Source organism: Balearica regulorum, chromosome 3 (assembly GCF_011004875.1).
Source record: "Balearica regulorum gibbericeps isolate bBalReg1 chromosome 3, bBalReg1.pri, whole genome shotgun sequence".
NCBI classification, from domain to species: domain Eukaryota; kingdom Metazoa; phylum Chordata; class Aves; order Gruiformes; family Gruidae; genus Balearica; species Balearica regulorum.
Genome location: NC_046186.1, coordinates 119,616,103 through 119,638,709, shown reverse-complemented (window position 1 = coordinate 119,638,709; position 22,607 = coordinate 119,616,103). Strand labels below are relative to the sequence as shown.

The following is a 22,607-nucleotide window of genomic DNA, read 5'->3' as shown; positions in this document are numbered from 1 at the left end:
GCCGCAAGTGCGGCCTTGCTGCAGGCCCCCGGCCCGCCCCGCCGTGAGACCGCGGCGCCCTGTGCTGAGCCCACGCGTGTCCCCACCGCCACGCTGCGCCCGCCCGGGCTGAGCGCTGACCGGGGGGGGGGGGGGGGGGCGGCTCATGCAGCGGCGTGCGCGTGCGCGCGGGGCGAGGGGGAGCGTCCTCGAGGCGGGGCTGCGCGTGCCGCTGTGAGGGGCCGCGCCGCGCCGCCCCGGGAGCGGGGGCGCCCTCAGGTCAGTGCAAGGGAGGGGGGGTGCGCGAGGCGACCGTTACGGCCGTTACCGGGCGCTCGCGCCGCGCTTAGGGCGAGAGGTGGGGAGCGGCGGCGGCGCGGGGAGCGGTGAGGGGGCCGGGGCGGCCCCGCTGGGCCCCGGGTGTCGCGGGGCCGGGGGCGTCCTGCGGCGGATGAGGGAGCTGCCGCCAGCCGCGGCGCCGGGTGAAGGGGCGCGTCAGGGCGGTGGCGCCCGTTCCCTGTGGCGGACGGGCCGAGCTGTGGTGGCGGCGGGGGCTCCGGGGCAGGCAGGCAGGCAGGCGGCCGTGGGTCCCCAGCCGCCCTGCGGGGGCGCCTCCGTGAGGTACGGGGCGGAGCGGCCGCACCTGAGCACCGGCATCGCCGCGAAACTTGGGAAGAGAGAGCCGGGAGAGTTTGTGTGGGGAGCAGTTCCCCGAGCCCCCGGCCTGGTGCTGCTGGGTCGGCGCTGAAGCGGTCGGCTCACCCGGCACAAAGAGCCCCTTGGAAAACGTTCTTTGCCCGATCACAGTCATTATTTGTGTCTGCAGCCGTTTCGAGAGGTTTCAGTCTCACTTTTTTTTGTTGTTGTTTTGGGTTTTTTTGGTTTTGGGTTTTTTTTTTGTTGTTGTTTCTGAGTGTATGCAGCTGCCTTTTGTGCTGAAGCGGATTGGCTTCGTCGTGGTACCGGGAGTGAACCGGCGGTGATAAACCGCCCCGAGAGTCGGGTGGTTTGGGATCAAACGGGAGGCGTGAGGAGCACCGAGCTTGGGCCCTGGCTGTGCCAGCGTGCCCGACCGCCGGGGCAGAGGGCTCTGCCAGGGGCCTGTCTGTAGTTTCGCACTTCCACTTGGAAAAACTCAGTTATGTAAACCTAAAAGTGGGGGTTTGGAGGGGGTTTCTGCTTAAGTAATGCTTCTTTTAAAGAAGAAGTATTTTAAGCATCCAATAAGTTTCCTAGAGGAACAATTAATAATTGCACCCGACTAGATATAAACACCACCTCCTTTTCCCCACGTTTGCCATACTTCATGATGTACGTGTATGTCTGAAGACTGAGTAGTTTCAGTTAAGGGCCCAGACCTTTCCAGTTTACTATTTTCCCCTTTGTTTTGTTTCAAGAAAGTTCAGCTGTGTCAACCTTTGGGTTAAGTTTATAAATTAATTTGCCCATAGTGTTTCCTGAGTGGGGGTGCATTTAAAAATAGGAGGGAGTAATGAGTTGTTCTCACTTGAAGTAAGAAAAAGTTTGAATTGAAGTTATGATACTTAAGTGTTCCTAAAATGACGATTATTTAACAAACCTTATTAAAACAACAAAGGCTGACTGTGTCTTATCCAAAGGGTGCTGGTGCAGATTTTCTGCATTGTTGTTACTCTTCATTATATGTTGTTTTTGGAATGTAATCTGTATGTCAGACTTTAATCTCTGTCCTGGGCTTTTTGTTTGTTTTTTTGTACAGAGAGGTGATGTTGCATTATAGGTATAAAATACTGTATTTGATGCTGCTTTAACTGTTATGCTAGAGTCAGGCTTAAAATAGCTTTATTTTGGTGGGAAATAACTGGTCTCACCATTTCCTACAGAAAGTAGGTGCGGCATGTCATAGCACATAATATCTTGGCTTCATTGGGTAATTTAACTTTGCAAATCAGATCTCTTAGGGCCTTATTCATTTGAAATAAGTTCTGCAGGATTGCCTAACTTGAATGTAGAGTGCAGTACTTTTTTTTCTTTTTCTCTTTTTTTCAAAAAAAATCCCCCACAGTAAGTACACTGCAGCTAACTGCACAATAACTTTCCTTGGGTTTCCCCTCCTGTGATCCTTGGCGCTGCCCTGGAGGAAACACCTTTCAGAAGCAATATGGAATTCCTTTAGCTCGCTCTTTCAGGCTGAGAAAAAAGATGCAGGTAGCAACAGTAATTTTTATTATTTGGACACTTGCTTGTTAGAGCTTGTGAGCAAATATTTTTTTTAAAGTTACCAAACAGTTGTTATGCTTATGCTGAAAGCATCAGTGCTAGGATAGGCTCAATTAAAACAGAGGTCTGATGATGATGGGCTGTGTGTTATGTTGTCAGAAGAAATTTACATCTTCATCTGTTGTGTGAAAGTGACACTAAGAAAGTGTCATTCATGCCCAGTGTTAGCTTTCTCCGATAATTCAGGATAGTTCTCCTGTAATTCTCTCTCTACTAACTCCTCAAACATTACAGGTTATTGTTTTATTTTATAGAAGCGAATGTTCAGATACCTGAGCTGGCATGGAAGCCCTGTTTTGTGAAGTACTATATAAATAAGTGATAAGCAATGGTTTCTATCTCAAAGAGCTGATAGATAAGACAAAACAAGGAAGTAAGAGATGGGAATCTTGGAAGGAGAAGATTAACAGCTTTGTGTGGTAGAAGTTGTCTTCTGTTTTCTGCCATAAAGTTGAATTCCAATCTCTTGCCTTATATACAAAACCACATTATATGTATGTATATCAGAAAATGGAGAGGGATAAAGCTTACATAAAAGGTCACTTCATTCAAATTTGCAAACTTCCCATTTTCCAGGCCTAGCTTGCCTGTTACTTAACAACCTAGAGTAAAAGAAAAAGAAGCAAGTCCAACACCTGGAAAGTGTTTGCATTTTAAAACACTAGCGATCTGTGAATGTCTTACTGGCAGTCCTGTGTATGTAGGGTGCAGAATCGCAGAAAACAGATTTGGAAGGCATCTTGAGACATCACCTTGTCCAGCCCTTACCTATATCCTGAGGTTACCCAATTACCCGAGTAGATATTTCACCAGATGATCATGCACCACTTCAGTACAGGGCTGAATGACTTGGTGATAACATCCTCCTGTGACGGGACATTTATGTGCCAGGTTACTCTCTGTCCACCCTAGCTTCAGTTTCTCCTCTTCACATCCAAAACAGTTTAAAGGAGTAATTTTCTTCAAGAAATACATTCTCTGGAATTACAGCTTTGCTGCCTCCCCATTGGCTCAAAGTGCGCTTGGTTGCAAGGGTTCGCTGAGAACATGAAAGAAAGCAACTCTTCAGACAGGTAGCATGTTTGCTGGTGCCCGATAGGTGTGAGATTTTTATATGTAGGCTTGCAATAGTTGATGGAACAAAGTCCCTTTAAAATCTAATCCGTACTATGCCACATGCTATTTAACTGTGTGTCACCTTTCCCACTTGGAGGGAGGAAAGTGCAAGCTCTTTAACACTGGGAAGGAGCTGAAGCTGGCTGTGTGTTACTTACAACAGAAATGTATGCAGTAGCTTACACTGTGTTGCAATATTGTACCTTCCTTTGGAGTCCTCAGCATGCAGTTCAACTTGGAGATAAAAGAAATTTCTGACCTGTTAGCTTGCTCAATTTCAGTGTAGGCACATAGCTCAAAGGAATGCTGTGTGATACAGGATAATATAATCCACTTAGGCTTGTACAAAGTGCACCTAGGTGCATTCGATTTCTTTTAGTTCTATTTGATTTTTGTCTTTGGTAATACTCTTCTGTCAGACCAAGGTGATACTACTCCATGTATACCAAGAAAAAGTAAAAGTTTTCATACTATGTAAAACTTTTATTATCCATAAAACTAATGTGTATATATGTTTATCTTGCACAGTCGCTTAATTATGCTCTCATGTTTGACTACTTGTTCCTTCCTTGATTTTTTTTTTTTTTCTTTTTCTCTACTAAAGTTCTGATATGTCCTAAGGTCTCTGAAACAGAATAACTGTGATGGAGAACAGGCATTTGTGATATTGTAATTTTGCTAGACAAATACGTTTTAAGGCATGAAAGTATATTCTGAAACCAGAATTGGAATATGTATATATTTGTCTTAAATTCATTACTGCGAAGGACCTGCTGTTCACTTGTAAAGAGGAGGAGAAATTAATCGAAATACTAAAGCATAACTAATCTGATAGGCAAGTGTGACTGAAATATTTGCAGCAAAGGAAAGTAAATCTGATTTTCTAAAACAGTTGATAAGATAAAAATTTGGCAACATCTTGAGCCCCCTGCGGAACAGCCATAAAAACAGGCTGCCTGTGCTGAGAGAGTCTGGAAACAAAGTTAAGGGCAAGTAACAAGATCCACAGCTTCTAATGTGTGGCAAAGGAAGATTAAGCCAGTACAGTGCCATTTCATGACTGTAACATTTGGTTCCATTCCTTGAACTATTTGGATGCAGCGCAGGTTAGCAACGATCAGTCTCTCATATCTAAAAACTGGGGTTATTAAACAATTGTAAAAACATTGTGAGAGTTGTTACTCATGGGTTTTGATTCTCACTTTTGAGAAGTGAGAGCCACCTTGTTTGAGAGTGCATTTCTTATGAAATGCTTGGTTTGCCAATGGACTGAGCTGTTCCTCTTTCACTAGCTGAGGTAACCTTCCTCTTTTGTCATTTAAAATGCAGTAGAAAAAAGAAGCTCTACCAGTTTTTTCCCCATTTAAAATACAGAATGGTTCCAGGTATGTTGTTCTGCTGTGAACACAAGTGTGCCGAGGTGCTGATCTGCTTTGGATTTTTAAGCCGCGTGTCCCCTAAACTTCACTAGATGCAAAACTACGGATTGGCATGATGTATTTTTCCCATGACAGAATGACGCTTATATTACAGCATCTAACCAAGCTTTCCAAAAATCCCCTCTGTTTTTCTTAACCTTTTTGGAAGGTGCTGGCAGCATGGCAGTCCCAGGAGACTGAAGTTTGCAGGCCACAGAACAAGTATGGTATAGGTCATAGTAATATCCTCTCCCCCTCTTTTGTCCCCCAGGGTACTTCAACACTATGGTTTGACGTGGTAAATGTAGATTATCTGCACATGAAAAATGTAGTCCTTGAATTATATGCCAACATAATCAACTGTAATGCAGTCCCTCTGTGGTTACTCATGGGGTAGTTAGCCCTCTAGTGCCATCGGCTCTCACAAGCAAGGGCTTGCTGAGGAGGTGTCTTCTCATTATCTGAGTTAGCATTTGCATTTTGCAGACTTACTGTGTGTAGAGAGACAAAGACATTTGGGAACTGCTGATGTAAAGGAGTAGGATCAGTCACTTTCCAACCTGCCTTTTATCTATATTAATTTAACTATTCAGTTTAGAAAGAATAGTTTCTGAGCCAAGTTAAAATTAGTATAAAGGTTTGTCTACATCGGCAAGATCTGTCTGTAAGATAGGAAGTTCTGTCTGTAGTCATCTGATCCTGATTGCTCCCTTGAAATAGTCAGCATGTGAGTACTAATTGTAGTGGTGGTTTTTCTGAAGTGCACTAAGATCACTAGCTTCTTTCTCACAGGGCACTGAACGATCATTAAATGCTAATGACTTTTGATTACTGTTGACCTCGGTCAATTTAGAATTAGTGACCTAGAGACGAAAACCACTGTATCTCATTACCAATTTCCTGAGCTATCTGATCTTTCCTTTGTAAGTCAGTTTTGGTAAGAGGCAGAGTAGAATTAAAGTTGACCTCTGTCTTGGAAAAAGGGTTGAATGCTTTCAGGTTTGCAATATCATGTTTAGAAATAATATGGCAGCCACTAAGAAAGAACTTATTTTTTGACCCTACAGATTGTCAACAGCAAAATTCAACGTGAAATTAAATGGACAAGCTAGAGTAGTAGTGATGGGGAGGAAATGCGTAATTTGTCACTTTTAAATTGGTAGAAAAACAGTTTATCACTTGTAATCTTGAATTTAATTTCTCATTTTGTAGTTGCAGGTTTTCTCATCTCTGAGTTAATTTCTAATTCTTGTTTTTACTTTGAACTATCAAGAAGCAAATTAATGTTTATAGCATAAATTGAAAATTCTCCTCTGGAATATTTTCCACCTGCAGTTCCCAAGCTATGACGTTGGGGAATATGTCTCAGCAGGCTGGTAAAATCATATATTTCGTAGAATTGTTAGGTTGGAAAAGAACTTTAAGATCATCAAATTCAACGTTAGCGTAGCATTGCTCAGTCCACCACTAAACCATGTCCCTAAGCACCCCATCTGCAAGTATTAGGTGTTGTAATGAAGCATTTCACATTATTTCTTTCCGTATGCTCAGAAGAGAATGTTTGTGTGATAATTCACTGTAACGGGATCAAATATGTTGTTCACTGTAGGGTGTTTAAACATAAGCCTTTCTTTACACAGTTGTGGTTTATATGGACTGTCATTCATGCAGCAAGCATGGTCTTGAAATCATAATGAAAATACAAGAGAATTTTAAACATTTTTTTCTTTCTCACTTTAATACACTAGCTGTATTTATTTTGAGTCAGCTGGGAACAAAACCTTTAACGTTAAAAGCAAAACCCAACAATGTACAGAAGTCTTTCATGTTATGTTGTGTTTGGGGTATAAATATAAAGTTATTGAACCTCTCACTGAGGTTAAATTGCAAACTTTAAGCAGCTAAACAAGAAAGTAACAGGAAAAAAAAAGACAGTGGAAGATGTTGCACTTGGTGTAGGAACAGGTTCATGGTGAGCCAATAGAAATCCACACAGAAGGAAAGTGGACGTTTATTCGCGAGTGAACGTAGGGCTAAATATTATTAAATATAATGTTTTGATTACTCTGTCTCAAAAAGGATATTGCTGCAAAAATCAAAAGGGAGCAATGGAAATGATTGCAGATACAAAAAGGACAAATAAAAAAAATTTAGGCCGTTCTGGTACGGAGACCAATAAGAAGTGTCACATAGCCTATATGCTAGCAAGTAATACAAGAATGGAAAAGACATCTGAATGCTCATTCTTCAAGCTTCTATTTTATGTAAGTTTGTATTTACCTGTTGACTGGGCTGCTCAGGGCTTTCTGCTTTTGTTTTCTTTAAAGGATTAAGGGCATTTAGTAAAAAAATGTAGACACTATCTTAGTGGATAATATTATGCAAAATATTTAAATCCTCGTACTTTAAATGCTAAGCAGAGTTAAGAAGAATATTTGCCAACAAGTATTTCGCTTGTATAGCAAGTATAGCTTAGTATAGCCTAAGAGCTATAGCAAAATACAATTCAGTTATTTTGGACTTTGGTTTAAAGCTTCTAGTGTTGGTTCAAGATGCAGTTCTACTCTGATGCTATTCTACTCTTTCCCAGCTCTTGGCAATTCTGGGAAAGAAACACTCTCTATTTTTTACCCTGTATTCTGGCATCTTGGAGAGTCTTTATGGTTTTACCTATCTTTCTCCTTGCTTTTAGTCATCTTTTTTTTTTTTTTTTTTTTCCATAGAAGACCTTAAGGAGTAAGACTTCAGGGCCAGTTTTTCCATGCAACAGACAGAAGTGAATGCAATCTTGGTTACTTTCAGTGCTGCCAATCAGAAACTTGTGAAAGAGGAGGTTGGAAGGTTTTTGTCAACTGCAATGCATTTTTTTACTTCAGGAAATCAAGAGCAGAGCTATCAGTCCCCTTTCCAAATGAGTGTTTTTGCAAACAGAAGGGTGGGGAGGATTCTTCCAGGTGACTAAATAATTCATAGGTAAACAGAACTGGGCTCCTCAGCTGTGCGGTTTGTTGAGTTTTTTGGGTTTGTTTTTGAACTTGTACATTCCATTTCTAAAGGAGTGCTTAAAGTCAAATTCAGTGGAAATTAGCAGTGGACAGGTAGATTTGTTGAACAGTAACATTGTGTGTTTATTTTGGTTAATTGGGATGCATCATCTGAAATTTATTTCCCTGTATGGGGAAATCCAGAATTTAAACAAAGAATATTAATAATGCATAGGCGTAATAACTGCCAAGGGAGATACCTGGCAACTTTACAAAAAAGTAGTATATGCATTTTCTCATTGCCTACTTGGAATTTATTCCTCTATTCATGATCTGGTTGTAACAGACAATTGGGAATTTTGATGAAAGCTTGTTTTTTTTATAGAATTGTCTGTTCTTCCTGCAGTAACATGAACTGGACCTGTAAATGAGAGCTATAGAAAACCACAACTTATTAAAAGAAGGGGAAAAAAAAAGTTTTTGCTTTACCTATTAAACTGTTTCTCAATCAGAAGTTACCTTTAGAAAGGCATAATTATACTAGTACCGTACTATTAAAAGTTGTACCAAGAGTTGGGCTATAATATGACTCCCATGAAACTGAGATTGCAGGTATATTGCACGCATTTGGACATGAACAGCAAAATTGATGCTTCAGTTGTTCACAATATTTAGTCAGGAGCTGATTTCCGAAGGCTTGTAAATTGCTCCTAATAATTTGAAAAGGGGCATGTAACTTGATGTGTGGTATCTCAGCCTTGGAATATAGTGCTTTGCTAGAGGTGAAGTCGTAAGCATTTTGGATTTTCATTAGGCCAGTGTTAAGATTTAAGCATGGATTTTCCTATACACTTTAGTCAAACTAGAAATATTTTAACTTACTTTGCTTATAAAATAAAGATTTATGTGTCTTTGAAGAAGTATATTTCACTTGATCTGAGTTGTATTTATCAAGTTTGGTTCTGTTAATGTATAATTAATGAAGAAAGATGAGAATTGCTGAAGAAGATTAGGAACACATTGTAATAAGCTTTCAGAAATTGATAGATCTTTGGGTGAAAGAAGGTCAATTTCCTTGATCCTCTTGCTGGAGGCAGACTGATTTGAACTTGGGATTTTGACTAGTCTTTCAACAGGGTTCATAGGTTGCTTTTACTGACTGCTAAACTATGTTGTAGGAAAATAGATGGAAGTTTCTGCCAAAATGGAAAGAATAGTGAGTGCAACTCTTTGGGTTTGGGGGTTTTTTGTTGGGTTTTTTTTTCCCCATTTCACATGTATCTAATGATTGGTCTAGGAGACTTAATTTCTGAGCTGAAGTAGTGCAGTGGGAAGTGGCATAAAGCTTGTAACAGGTTTGTAGTTTTTCGTAGGAGCTTTTGGAGTCTCTTGTGGAATCAGCACTATTTTCCAGTTATAGCAGACCAGATTTTGGTGGGTGGCTTAAGAACAGACAGAGATGGCAATTACACTTTTTATTTACCGGGGTGGATTTTTATCCTGTCATCTTGTCTGCTAGGGGTCTGTCTGAATTCTGGATTCAGGCAGAATATAATTCAGGTGCAGTTTCTCCTTCTCTTCCTTCCCCAGGGAAGTACAACATGCTATACATGCATTGTGTTTTACAGAAGTCAAAGATATGGTGGACTCCTACTGGTTCACGTTTATGATCTGTCTTTCCCAGACTGAGTTTGAATGGTCAGTCCATCTGTCATTCTCTCTCTTCTGCAGCCTCCCAGTGAGCTTAGCCGGTGTGTGTATAGTCTTTGGATTTGTATTGGTCAGATGATTTGAAAAAATGAGGACCCTGATTTTTTTTATATACTTTGGTAGCCTATAAAATGGATTTATGGAATGAAAATCAAATCTCCCATATGAATCTCTTAAGCCCTGCTGTCTTTCACCTTCTGCCAACTGCAATACCGAGTACCACGTTTTCTGAAGAGTGCGTGGCTTTTCTGTTATTGCTAAGGGTTTTTTAAACATCTTCCCTCTGAAACGTCTTTCCTGTACAGTGGCAAAATGGTTATTCCTATAACTAGAAGGGCTGGAAAGTTACATAAGCGGGGGGGAAAAACTTACACAAACTCAACAAACTCAAATGTTGTGGTGAGAATACCTGCTGTGTCCCTGTTATAAACTGTCAGCTGTGAGCAGTTGTAAACATTGCATTTGTGGGGCAAGTTTCTTCTCCTTTACCCCTTCTTTTACCTCTCTACAGTTCAATATGGCTTAGGTTGTTAGTTTCCCTTCCAAATCAATCTGTTGCAGATAAAAAAGGAAAACGAGGGAGGGGAAGAAAAAGAATAACTTGATAGAAAATATTTGTTTGGAAATTGTATAACCTGCCTCTTCATTTAGTTAGGAACATACCTGATTTTCAGCCACATAAGGCATAATCTACCATCTTCTTTTAAATTACTGGTGAGAGTGATTTTGCACTAAGACTCTGGGTTGTGAAATGTAGCAGCTGAGGCGTGGACGTGTATTCTTCTGTTTCCCCCTTTCCTGAGCAGTGGCTTCAGACAGAGGGGACAGATGTGTGTCTGGAAATGGTGTCATCTCAAAACACTGCAGCAAAGTCTCTAGATGGCCAACTGCCACGGTGTTTAGTTAGTGCTTAATATGGAGCATCTCCCAAGGAGACCTGATAATCTTTGAAATACCTGCACAGTTTCAGGTTTAAAGACATTCTGAGATTGCATGTTACAAAGCCGTAGCTGTGATTCAAGCAATTGTGACTGTGTTTCAGTAAATAGCCTGAGTAACATTTCTGTGCTTTGGTTTAAGTCAGTGCAGTTTTCTGTCAGAGACTTGAGCAAGATCAGCCATATCTGCACCAGCCTTTGATCACTTTAATTTCACTGTTGTGCTCTTGTCCAGCAAAATTAATTAAGGCTAAAAGCGGCTAAATTTGCTTTGAAAGCAAAGAGGATTTTTTTCTTTAAAACTTAAAAATAATTATGAGATCATATTGTAATTATCCTCCCAATATTTTAAAGGTTTGAAATGTTGACACCTAATATATAATATTTTTTATTTCCCTGCTTTTGTTTTTCAGTGGCTATGCTTGCTTGGTTGTTTTATGCGTTGTTTTGTTTCTAATACACATGCCCTATTATTAAGGAAATGTGATTTAAATTTAAGATCTAAGTAAACTAATGACTGAAAATTAGTCATCTTTCCTATTTAAATTATTTGGTTGGCATAGCTTATCCTGTTTATTTTCAGAAAGTATTTGTGAATAAAATCGGAGTGTGTTTGCATCTCGAGGAGTGATTTCTGCCTGAGACTCTCTGAATCATTCGGACTTCTTATTTTAATGCTTTGAAATATTGATTAAATATATTCCCTCTGGCTTGCTTTAATCTGCACATCTAGAAGTTTTCTTCCGATGTGGTGCAGCCATGTCTGGTGTAAGCTGGCTTAATTAGCACTGCTTAGTGATGTGGGACCCCTGTCAAAGGCTATTACGTTATCTGGAAACATAAGGAGTTAAAGCTAAAGCTGTGACCTCATCTCTATTCATGTTACACTGGAGTAGAAGCAGCACTGAAAGGGATTGTTTAACTGCATGTCTGTCTTTGATGCTGCTGGTTGGTTGCTTTACTTTGGTTCTGATAGCTATGGCGTGTTTTTGCTGTACAACTGTTATGGTAGGGATTTGTGGGAATACTAGAGACATATGAAGTCATGCTATTTCTGACTGCATGTGGAAATAGCTCCCATGGAAATACTTAGACTCAAATATGTCTTTCTAACTGATTTCAACTTTTTATTGCTTCCCCTGTGAAAATTCACGCAGCATCAAGGAGAGCTAAAACACACATGCTTCTGGCCAGTCGTGCGCTTATGCAACCATGCATGCCATTTATTACTTTACTACTTAGCACTACATATTAAGTAGTAGTGCAACTGCTGTCGCTTTAATGTCAGAGCAGCGTACGTTACAATAGGTGTCACTGTGCGGCTGGGTCCAATCGTTATCGGTGACTTCAGCTATTGGCTCCGAACGCTGTCTGACTCCATCTGCAGGGCTGCAATACCTACTCTGTTCCGATCTCTTCAACGCACAAGTTCAGCTCGCTGAGCAGACTAGCAGTGCTACCGCGCGTCTTGCTAGCCCCCTTCAGAAAGCCGATGCTACGGTCACGCACGTACCCTCCTGGCAGAGTGTAGCGCTTTCAGGCGATTTCTGATCAGGAGATCTGGAAAGAAATAAAACTGGCAGGAATGATGGGGATGTATTTAATGATTCAAGTACTGGATCAAACTTAAAGCCAGTTTCTTACTCGGTGCACTGGAAAGGTCACCTTGTCTTGCTGGAAAAGAAGCAAACTCTCAGCTCTGCTGCTCTCTGTTTAACAGCTTCCACGTGCATTTCTTAATGCTCCTGGCTAGTTAGGCTATCCAGCTTTACAGACGAGTATACTCATGGTAGATGAGAAAGAAAAGAACATGAAATGTCTCACCTTCTTCTTGATGCTTCCAGAGACGGTCAAGAACAGGTCCAAGAAGAGCTCTAAGAAGGGAAATAGCAGCAGCAGTAGCAGCAGCAAATTGCCTCCAGTTTGCTATGAAATCATTACCTTGAAGACCAAAAAGAAGAAGAAGATGGCTGCTGATATTTTTCCCCGAAAGAAACCAGCCAACACTAATACAACTGCTGTCCAGCAGTACCACCAGCAAAATCTCAATAACAACAACACTATTCCGGCCCCTAATTGGCAAGGACTTTATCCGACCATCAGAGAGAGGTAAGTTCAGGGCAGTTAATTTTTGCTGTTTGAATGGAGTGAAAAGTAGCAAAATGTTTGTAATGCATGTGTTTAGTTATTCATTTATTTGCTGAAGTAAATGTAGTGTTCTCGCTCTCTGTTTTTTCCTTTGTGTGTGTGAAACAAGTATTTTGGTAATGGAAAATATTTTAATATCTCTTTTCCAGACAGTGCAGCTGTTGGTCTTGAATAAAAAAAATGTTGCTGGAAGCTGCAGTGTACCCATAAAGATTTTCTTTTAGACCTTAGTGGGAATTTTCAGTGATACATGTGCTTGACTTTGATTTCCACTTTTTGAAAAGTTCTCATAAGTTTTTTCTAGGTTTTTTGTTTTGTTTTTTATTGCACACCCATCTCTTCATACTGTTTTCTTTGGTGTATTTGTGTGATGATGTGTAAAGTAGCTTAAAACAAAGTGTGACCTGCTTTTCTTTACTAACATGCAATTTCAAGTTGTTAAGAAATTTAATTTCTTGGGTCTGGGGCAAGCTCAGTGTTACTGGATGCCATAAATTAACACGCTGCCTCTGTTTGTAGAAATGCAGTGATGTTCAACAATGACTTGATGGCAGATGTTCATTTTGTGGTCGGGCCACCAGGTGGGACCCAGAGGCTGCCAGGACACAAAGTAAGCAACAGCTGCATTATCAGCTCGGGCGGGGATAGCCAGAGAGATCTCCCACGGTTATGCCTGGACATAGCGTGGGAGACTCGGCTCTTCTGGGACAGGCATAATTCTGTGTTTTAAAAGGCTACATGTGGTGGACTAGTCTGTCCCTTGTGTTTCTTTGGTTTTGGTTAAACAGTATGCTTGTGCTAAGGCAGTCATTGTAAAGTTAGGAATACTGCTTGTGCTGCTGATTAATATTACTCTTGAGATTTTCTAGAAATAGTTAACTTCTGTAGTGGATATGAGCGTTTTCCAGTAGCTAATGCATATATGCCCATGCGAGTAAAATGCAGGTAAAATGTGTAATTCTGTTCTTAACTTTGACTTCATTTCTTACCGGTGTGTCAGCAAAGCCCAGCATGCTCAGTGGCTCTCCCACATTGTTTTTGTTGGCAGTGCTTTCAGTTTAAAGCATGAAATAAGATTTCCCTTTCTCAACAGTATGTCCTGGCTGTTGGGAGCTCTGTATTCCATGCGATGTTTTACGGAGAGCTTGCTGAGGACAAAGATGAAATCCGTATACCAGATGTTGAGCCTGCTGCTTTTCTCGCAATGCTGAAGTAAGCATCATTCATCTGCTGGATATGTTTTCCTTTATTATGTATACATACATTGGTAATGTCATGGTTAAAGTGTTAAGCTTGCATACAAACAGAAAGAAAGCAATTGCTTAAAACATTCCCCTTTCTGTGTCTTGGGTATTTTAAACTTTTACCTCGTTTTGCTCTCCCCCTTTAGTTCCAGGCATGCATATATTAGACTAATGTAGTCAGTTATAAATAATGACTTTGACAGGGGATCTTAGGGCACATTGTATACTGTAATGCCTATTGATCTGATTTGTCACTACATGTTACACAAAGGAATGCAGTTAGTAAAAAGAATTTTTCAGCTGTTTCAAAAAAAACCCCAAACCTGTTCTACTTTGCAAGCATAGTGAAAAGTTAGAAACACACACAAAAAACCCCAAGCCCCAGAATGGCTTGGTTTGTATATTGACATAATTCCAGCTTTTTTGTAAACTTGCTGTATGCAGGTCTTGTCTTAGAAAAATGACCCTAAGTTATTGAATGTAGCTTCTGAAAATTAAATTTCTCCTCATCTATCATATTGATGCACTTGAAAAGTGATAAAAAGGCTGTTTACATGAATAGGGGTTTTTATTCTAACAGGGGGAAACCAGTCAGTTTACATGATGATTGTTTTTCTTCTTGCAAACTGCATAAGAAATGCTATCTTTTCCTAAATGAGCATAATGAAGCAGCTTCCCTGCTGAATTGTCCTTGAATGTATCTATAAACTCTGATTATTAAAGAGAAATACCCTATCACAGAAATGCAATGGCTTTGAGGGTTTTTTCCCTTCAGCTTTAGTAACTGCCATTGCTTTCTGATAAAGAATATACATTAGTACTGATAGTGATCCTTTTAATATGCTGCAGATTTTCTTGCACGTAACGGTGTAATCACTAGCTAACAATTTATTGTATTTCATAGATTGTTTTGACTAGCTTGTGATTACAGGATAGTTTATTTTTTATGTTTCGGTGGCACTGTAGATGAACATTCAAAGTTGCAGGTAGAGTTCGTTGCATAGAGTTTTTATAGGTTAATGTGAACATCACAAATGTTCTGTGCAAATATCAGTAACTGCAAGGAAAAGTTGTAGTCACAGAGTTGTTCTATAGACCTGGAATATAGAGTTAAGATGTGACATTATGTAACTAGGTGCATTATGGATCCCTGCTTTGGGCCTTTCTGGTTTTGTGGGTGTTTTCTGCAGAGCTCAGACTTGTGCTTTACTTTCATGCAGAATTTTACAAGGCACAAATACAAGATACTTGGATTCCCCTGGTCCCCCTCCCTTTTTGAATAGCAAATCTGTTTCACTGTGGCTAAACATGATTTGCCATGTAAAAACTGGATGCTTTCTGAATTTACCATTAAGAAATGTGTTCAGAGAGCAAACCTAGAAAAGAGAGTATCAATACTGACATCTAGGTCTTGGCATATTATTTAGCCCATGGCAATTTCGGAGACTATCTTTGAGAGCATGGCCAGAAACATGGAATTCTTCACCTTCTCAGCTTTTATTTAAGAAACCAAAAGACCACAAAAGGTTTGTGATCTTTATGGATGTTGGGCTAACCTTGCCAGTGCTAACTCCCACTGATGCAGTGTGCCTGAACCTGCAGAGTGCTCCTGTGTCTGCAAACGCCAGGGTTGTCTGCAGCGGTGACAGTGCAAGGAAGGGAAAGGGATGTTGCTCAGCAGTGCAGCATTCCCCTCATCACAGGATCCAGTGCATGTGCTGCACTGGGTGGAGCTTGGGGAGGGCCACAGTCCCCTTCACTCCTCTGCCCATGGGAAATCATCCCCATGAGTGTTGCTTGCAACTGCTGTGAGCAGTGGGTGGCAGAAGGCTTATGATACTGTTGCTAGAGAAGGAAAAGACTTTTTAACCTATCCTGAAGCAGCCTTCTCCTTCATACGCTCCTTTCCACAGTCAGGACGAATGAATGCATCGTAATCTTTGTCAGAAAATACATTGAGTTGTGTTTTGTTGTTTTTTGGGACTTGGTGTTGGTTTTTTGGGGGTTTTTTTGTTTGTTTTTTTTTCCTGGATAGTGAATTCTTACACCACAAATATTTTTTGTCTTTTACTATATAGTGGGCATTCTGACAGCAAACATCAGACAAGGTATTACCAAATGTAACATAGGAAATAATACCTCAACTGGTAGATACTAATTCTCCCAGTAAAATTGCTTTGGCTGTCTTTAACGTGTTATATCTTATCTGAATCTTCACTGTTCAAGTTAGAACCGTGGTCTCGTCTTATCCCTGGATGAATGTGCTACTAAACCATCAATCCCTGTGGTCTAGCAGAATCCTCTGTTTAAGAACAGGGTGAAACTGGAATATCAGTAATTGCAGACCAGAGTTGAGGTGCATCAGCAGAATGACAAGTGTGGAATATTGCTGACAGCTGATCTGTGCTGTGTCTGTTGTAAATCAGTGATATTAGTTCTTCACTTTCATGAATATTAAACTAGCAACTTTTGTACCATTTCAATTTAAAACAGATGTCATCTCTGCTATACTAGGAGGCAAAGAGAAGTAATAGAAGGGAGAAAAGAGTTGGAGAGCAACGAGGAGAATCATAAAAATGAATTAATTGATACATTGGAAATTTTTTGGACAGTAAAGGAGCTAAGCCTTTAACCAGTGATAGATGTGCTCTTTGTTGTTACTTGGTTTCAGCCGGGCTATTTGTAATAAAGATTAAAAAAAAAAAAAAGAAGGTTTGGGTCTGTGTAAGTATTCTTTTTCTCTGTAACCTCTTAGATTTTATTACGTTGCTTGAGCAATACCTGCTCTGAGCATGTTTTCTAATTGTGGCTTGGAGGATAGTACCCTATACCTGCAAAAATAAAAATAAAGATATTTACAACTATAATCAGATCAGAGTAGATACTAATTCTACTTTATAAGCACAACTGTTCTGCAAAAAATTCATTTTATTGGGAAACCTGCTAACTAGAAAATTTTAATTAATACAGGGTCGCACACAACTTTAGCTTTACTGGAGGAAGACACTTTTATCAACCATAACCATCAAGACTTGCTTATCCCTATGAAGAGTAAAATTGCATTTGGCATGGGTTTAGCACATTGGATTCACCAGCTGCAAATGGGGCCCTGAAGCATGAGATATTAAAAAGAACAAACTGTACAATGCTTCATTTCTCTGAGCAATGAATCCCAGCAGTTTAGTCACATAAATAGAATTTCACCTTCATCTCTTCTACTACGATAGCGTAGCAGTAAAGCTTTTTTCTTTCTTATGCAATGAGACTGAGAGAAAACACTGTGGTAGCGGAACTAGGATGCTGTAAGCATTAATAAACCTGAAAATTGAATTCTGTGCCTCTCCCTAGATGTTTCATCACCTTGTTAAAAAAAACAAAGCCAAAACAAACCTAACCTCTCCCCCTGAAAAAAAAAAAAAAAACCCAAAAAAACAACCAAAAAAAAACCAACCCCACAGACCCAGTAGTTACAAAGATGGGTAGCACCTGATATACTTTTATAGTACTTCTATTCTTAGACTGGCTAGTTATTCCCAATAAACTTGTTTCCATTCCTGTACTTGTATATACACCTCATTAAATCATCATTTGTCATGTGTTACAAGACTTATGTGTTAGCTGAGTAAGGTAGCCCTTGAGGAGCCACTGCCTGGGGCAGATAGCCTCTCATTAGCCAAAGCATGTATGGAAGGAGATCAGAGCTGGAGGGACGATGATGTAACCATTGTCTGCATAGCAGGTACCCCAAACGTGAAGTTTTATTCACCTTGAATTTAAGCCTGTTCTCTTCCATGGTCTTACAGGAGTGATGAATTTGGTTTCTACTTTCTTTCTGGATTAATCAATGTTCCCCAAAAGCACTACTTAGTTTTAATGTGGAGTCATTTAAACCTTCTTTGTTTATAGTTTTCAGATGTTGTTGACAAATTGCATTTTTGCATCAAGCAGCAGTTTTACATGCGTGTGTTTTATTTCAGATACATATATTGTGATGAAATTGATTTGGCTGCGGATACTGTACTGGCCACTCTTTATGCTGCCAAGAAGTACATTGTTCCTCATCTTGCCCGCGCCTGCGTCAACTTCCTAGAGACCAGTCTAAGTGCAAAGAATGCCTGTGTGCTGCTTTCCCAGAGCTGCCTATTCGAGGAACCTGACCTGACCCAGCGCTGTTGGGAAGTGATTGATGCCCAAGCTGAGCTAGCTTTGAAGTCTGAAGGGTTCTGTGACATTGATTTTCAGACACTTGAAAGCATTCTCCGAAGGGAGACTCTGAATGCCAAAGAAATTGTTGTTTTCGAAGCAGCTCTGAACTGGGCTGAAGTGGAGTGTCAGCGACAAGAGCTAACGGCTACCATAGAGAACAAGCGCAAAGTCCTCGGGAAGGCTCTGTACTTGATACGCATCCCTACCATGGCACTCGACGACTTTGCAAATGGCGCTGCTCAGTCTGGGATTCTGACTCTCAACGAAACCAATGATATCTTCCTCTGGTATACAGCTGCCAAAAAGCCAGAGTTACAGTTTGTAAGCAAGCCCCGGAAAGGTCTTGTTCCTCAGCGATGCCACCGTTTCCAGTCCTGCGCTTACCGCAGCAACCAGTGGCGCTACAGGGGCCGGTGTGACAGCATCCAGTTTGCTGTTGATAAGAGAGTGTTTATTGCTGGCTTTGGGCTGTACGGCTCCAGCTGTGGATCAGCAGAGTACAGCGCCAAGATTGAACTCAAACGACAAGGAGTTATCCTAGGCCAGAACTTGAGTAAATATTTCTCAGATGGTTCTAGTAACACTTTTCCTGTGTGGTTTGAATATCCAGTGCAGATTGAGCCTGACACCTTTTACACTGCTAGCGTGATTCTGGATGGTAATGAACTCAGCTATTTTGGCCAAGAAGGAATGACAGAAGTTCAGTGTGGGAAGGTGACTGTTCAGTTTCAGTGCTCCTCGGACAGTACGAATGGCACTGGGGTACAGGGAGGGCAAATTCCCGAACTCATATTTTATGCTTGAATGAAAGCGTGCGGAGACAAAGCATTTTACTCTGAAGAACCTATCTGGTTCAGGTCTACTGATGCTTAGCTTTTTATCTGCAGATGTGTGATCAGTACAGGTAATATGTAACTAAATGCTGTGGGCAAGTAGCTGGCTTGCTATACTTGTAGCATCGTTGGTGATAAAGTTTAAGTGTAAAATTTAACTTTAAACTGGAAGCTCTTAGGAACACGCACGTTTTAAAGGCTTTGTAAGAGAGGTGCCTGTTTGCTGGTGATGCTGACCCTTTCTTTGCACCTGTGAATCACCAGAGGATGTCCCCCTCTTGTATCTCACTAAACGCTGTCTTCATTGATCAGTTTTCTTCCATTTCCTGCTTTTTCTGGTTGTAATTATTTGGGAAGGTAGAGGTAGAAAATGAAGAGCCTTGTTTTATAGCTCTCTCTTCTGTCTGCTCTTTGGACTTAAGAGATTCCAATAATAAGCTGCTTTCGATTATGGGAGCTGAAAGAAGTGTTTCAGTTGTAAGCAGAAAAAGCCTAAGTTTAAACCTGCATCCTGTGAGATTCTCCCATGGTCAACTGTTTGGGATGGCTGCAGGGGAAGATGGAGAGAAGCAAGTAGCTTTCAGGAAGCTACACAAGCATGCTGACCATGTCCAGTGCGTGGACATGTTTACAGTGGGGGCGGATGTGGGCTTGGCAGGTCACCCTCAGAATTAATTTTCTAGAAATCCCACCTTGAAGGCAAGGAAGTACTTGCACATGTTCAAATTGTTTATGCAGCTCTTGAAACTCTACTCCCGTGACCTAGTTTTTGCTACATTGAAGTTGATTTGCTATTTAAATGGCTTTTCTTTGAACCCTTGCTAAATAAATGGGAATTAATATCTGTCATCCAATGCAGGATAATTTTTTGCTTGTTTTGGGTGGGGTTTTTTCTTCTTCCTAAACATGGTAGAGGGGGATTTTAGAGGAACAAAAGAATGTGCCAATCCTGTCTTGGACTTTTTTCTGTAACATGAGATTTCTTCTTTTTATTACCATATGTTATCAGTGAAAATTTAGACAAAGATGGAAGATTCCCAACTGTGGTCATATTACACTTGGTGTATATCATCAGAGAACAGTGAGGAGGAGGAAGTCTTCTCTAATGCATTAATGTTGGATTCTTGCAACTGCTTATGGTTACACATCAATCAGAGGATTATGTGGTACAGAACTTTTTCCTTGTCTGAAATTTTTTTTCTAAACTTCCTGTTACAGGTCTGTATCAGTTTTGGAAAAGTAGTAGGGATCATGACTCCTTTTATCAGGGAAGGAAACAAGTATAAATAAGAAATACAGGCACTATTTAATCATCAGAAAATCCTTCACCATTGCATTGGGACATTTGCTTCTCAGAGGCAGACTGCCTATTGTAAAGCATCTCATTCTTATTTCACCTCTGAAATGGGTTCTGTTTGTTGCGTATGTTTTAACAAAATGAGAGGACCAAATGATTCTTTAGACAGACTGAATATTAATACTATGGTATATCAACACATTAATGTAGCATAATCCTAAATTCACTTGTCACTTTTGTAATAAAAATGTTTTTCTCATATGATTTCTTACCAGTTTAATACTATTACTCTAAGTGTTTCTTGACGGTTGGAATCCTGGGCCCTGGCCGTCATAAAGTGCTGGTATGTCTTTACAGTGTCCAAAATACCATCTGAAGTAAGGAAAACTGGAGTGTAGACATCGAACACTTTATGGTCAAAGCCCAGATCCTCTCTCTAGGTAATAAAAGGAGAGCCAGGTAAAAAACTGCCCTACAAAATCCATGCTTTTCACCCATCTTAGTGTTTAATGTTTTATATACATACATACAATACGTGTGTATGTGTAAGCAACGTTCTTTCTGAAATGTAAATAACCTCAAAATATATAGAAAAATGTTTTGGTTTTTTGTAACAGATGTACATAATCCAGACTGTTAGTGAAATCTAAACAGAATGCTCCATGGAAAACTCCCAGAGAGAGATTTAAAAAACCTCCAGTTAATTATATTTGGATCTGCAGCCTAAAATAGACAAGTGTATAAATTGTATGGATTGGAGGAAGAGTTGCTGAAGAGACTGCAAAAGGGATGGTGATGAGGTAATGGTCATCTACTTTTAGACAACATCTGAGCAGCAGTTCCATTTATTTAAATATATTTGAAAGCAGAAAAAGATGCTAATCAGCTGATTAAGTTTTCTTACAGCAAGTGGTTGATGTAATTACTCTGAGTGATGATCAGATTGACAAGTTGCTTGCAGTAGCAAGCTGCATTTGGAATTGTTTGGAAAAAAATCAGGTGCCTCAGCTGGTGGGACAAATCAGAGAGTACTGCATTGGTATAACACTACTTGAGTTCTCGCTTTTAATTTATTTTTTGGTTTTTACTTATCTGCAAATAAAGGTGAGCTGTCTACTACATTTGCTGGCTGGAACAGGAGTTAGGAGATCAGAATACTGTGCAGCTGTAATAGGTAGAAGTGAGCTGTTATTTAATTATTATTTTTTTTTTGCTACTTTTATGAAATCTTTTTGACAAAGTAGGATGAAAGCTACTTCTAGCTTAATTCCTCTGAGTCCATTCCAGGTTTTAGGAGCTGGTGCATGTATAGTTTTTCAATATGGATGAATACACATAAGCACCCCAAAACACCTTTTGATGCTTACAGCGCGACTTGATTCCAAGTACTGCTTGATGCTAACAAGTACTGGTGTATAAGAAGGTGGCTAGTACCAGTCACCTTAAGGCATCAGGGCACTTAAATAGGTGTCTAAATGTGGATTTGGTTGGTTTAGCAGTAGCATCCAAGCTTGAATACATTGATCGACATTTTGTAAGCATCAGCCATATCAACCTGGAATGTAAGCATAATGTCAATAGAGATCCTTTTGTAGATTCTATCTTAAACTGTACCTGGCCATCTTTTGCTACTTGTATGTTTGATTTTCCTGGTGAGGGGAATCAGTGATAAGAAAGTATAATGTAATATACTTTCTGCATATCTAAAATAGTATTTAAGTAAACATTTTAATTTCTACATACTTATTGCACTGAACTGTTTTGGTTTCTTTTTTAATTTGTTGTGATAAACTCAGCTAACTTCAGGTCCCAGCACCCGTTTGTGCTGGAGCAGTGTTTGACCTTAGCAAGCTTACAGCATTATTTATAAAGGACAGATATATATAAATATGAAGTACCTCATGTTGAATGTTATTGTACTGTATCTTTAATGTCACAGTGCAGATCTTGTTGGACTCATGAATGTGTATAATCGCATTAAACTTACAAATAAAAATGGTTCTTAAATTGCTGTTTCCTGCAGTATCTTTGAAGCATGAGCTGTGAAAGCCTTTACTTGGTTATCTCTTTTAGTGATTTCTATTCTTCTGCAGTTGTGCACAGATATTTCTCAAGCTTATGTATTCAGAGATCTTTTGATGCCCAAAGAAGTAAAAGTCTAAGGAAAAAACAACAACAATGAAAATGTTAATCAGTTACATTGTAAAAAGGATGATGATTAAGCTAATGAGCTAGAGTGAATGAATTCATTTTTGTGCCTTATGAAAGACTTTGTCTACTAGCATTAATATTTTAATTTTCTATTAATATTATTAAATATGTGGAGATGAAGGGGGGAAGGTCTTGTGTTTATTCTGAAAGACAGTTGGCAGGGGAAGGGCCATGGTTTTCAGTCTGATATATCAGAATAAAGGACATGGTTAGTGCCAAGACGCTGTTCTCTGCTGAAAAGTTAATTATGTAATACTATTCAGA

At 40.0% G+C, this 22,607-nt stretch overlaps 1 protein-coding gene across 2 annotated transcripts; it reads left to right on the top strand.

Moving 5' to 3' along the window:
* Nucleotides 1-161: 161 nt before the first annotated feature.
* BTBD3 (BTB domain containing 3) lies at nt 162-22,139 on the top strand. 2 transcript variants are annotated; one of them, XM_075749768.1, is made up of 5 exons: nt 162-258; nt 12,249-12,513; nt 13,072-13,162; nt 13,646-13,764; nt 17,774-22,139. In XM_075749768.1, exons 2-5 carry the CDS (start codon nt 12,371-12,373, stop codon nt 18,804-18,806), a joined length of 1,386 nt encoding a protein of 461 aa, XP_075605883.1. In that variant the 5' UTR covers nt 162-258; nt 12,249-12,370; the 3' UTR covers nt 18,807-22,139. The 2 variants fall into 2 exon arrangements, with proteins under 2 accessions (XP_075605883.1, XP_010300498.1); XM_010302196.2 differs by lacking the exon at nt 162-258 and having other exon boundaries at nt 11,774-12,513.
* Nucleotides 22,140-22,607: the final 468 nt, after the last annotated feature.

What these genes read in the sequence shown, in the direction of transcription:
- BTBD3 (XM_010302196.2), top strand. Translation starts at nt 12,191, where the DNA reads ATGGTAGATGAGAAAGAAAAGAACATGAAATGTCTCACCTTCTTCTTG. An exon ending in TATCCGACCATCAGAGAGAG is followed by an intron (nt 12,514 to 13,071) that starts GTAAGTTCAGGG and finishes CTCTGTTTGTAG; the next exon opens with AAATGCAGTGATGTTCAACA. An exon ending in AGAGGCTGCCAGGACACAAA is followed by an intron (nt 13,163 to 13,645) that starts GTAAGCAACAGC and finishes CTTTCTCAACAG; the next exon opens with TATGTCCTGGCTGTTGGGAG.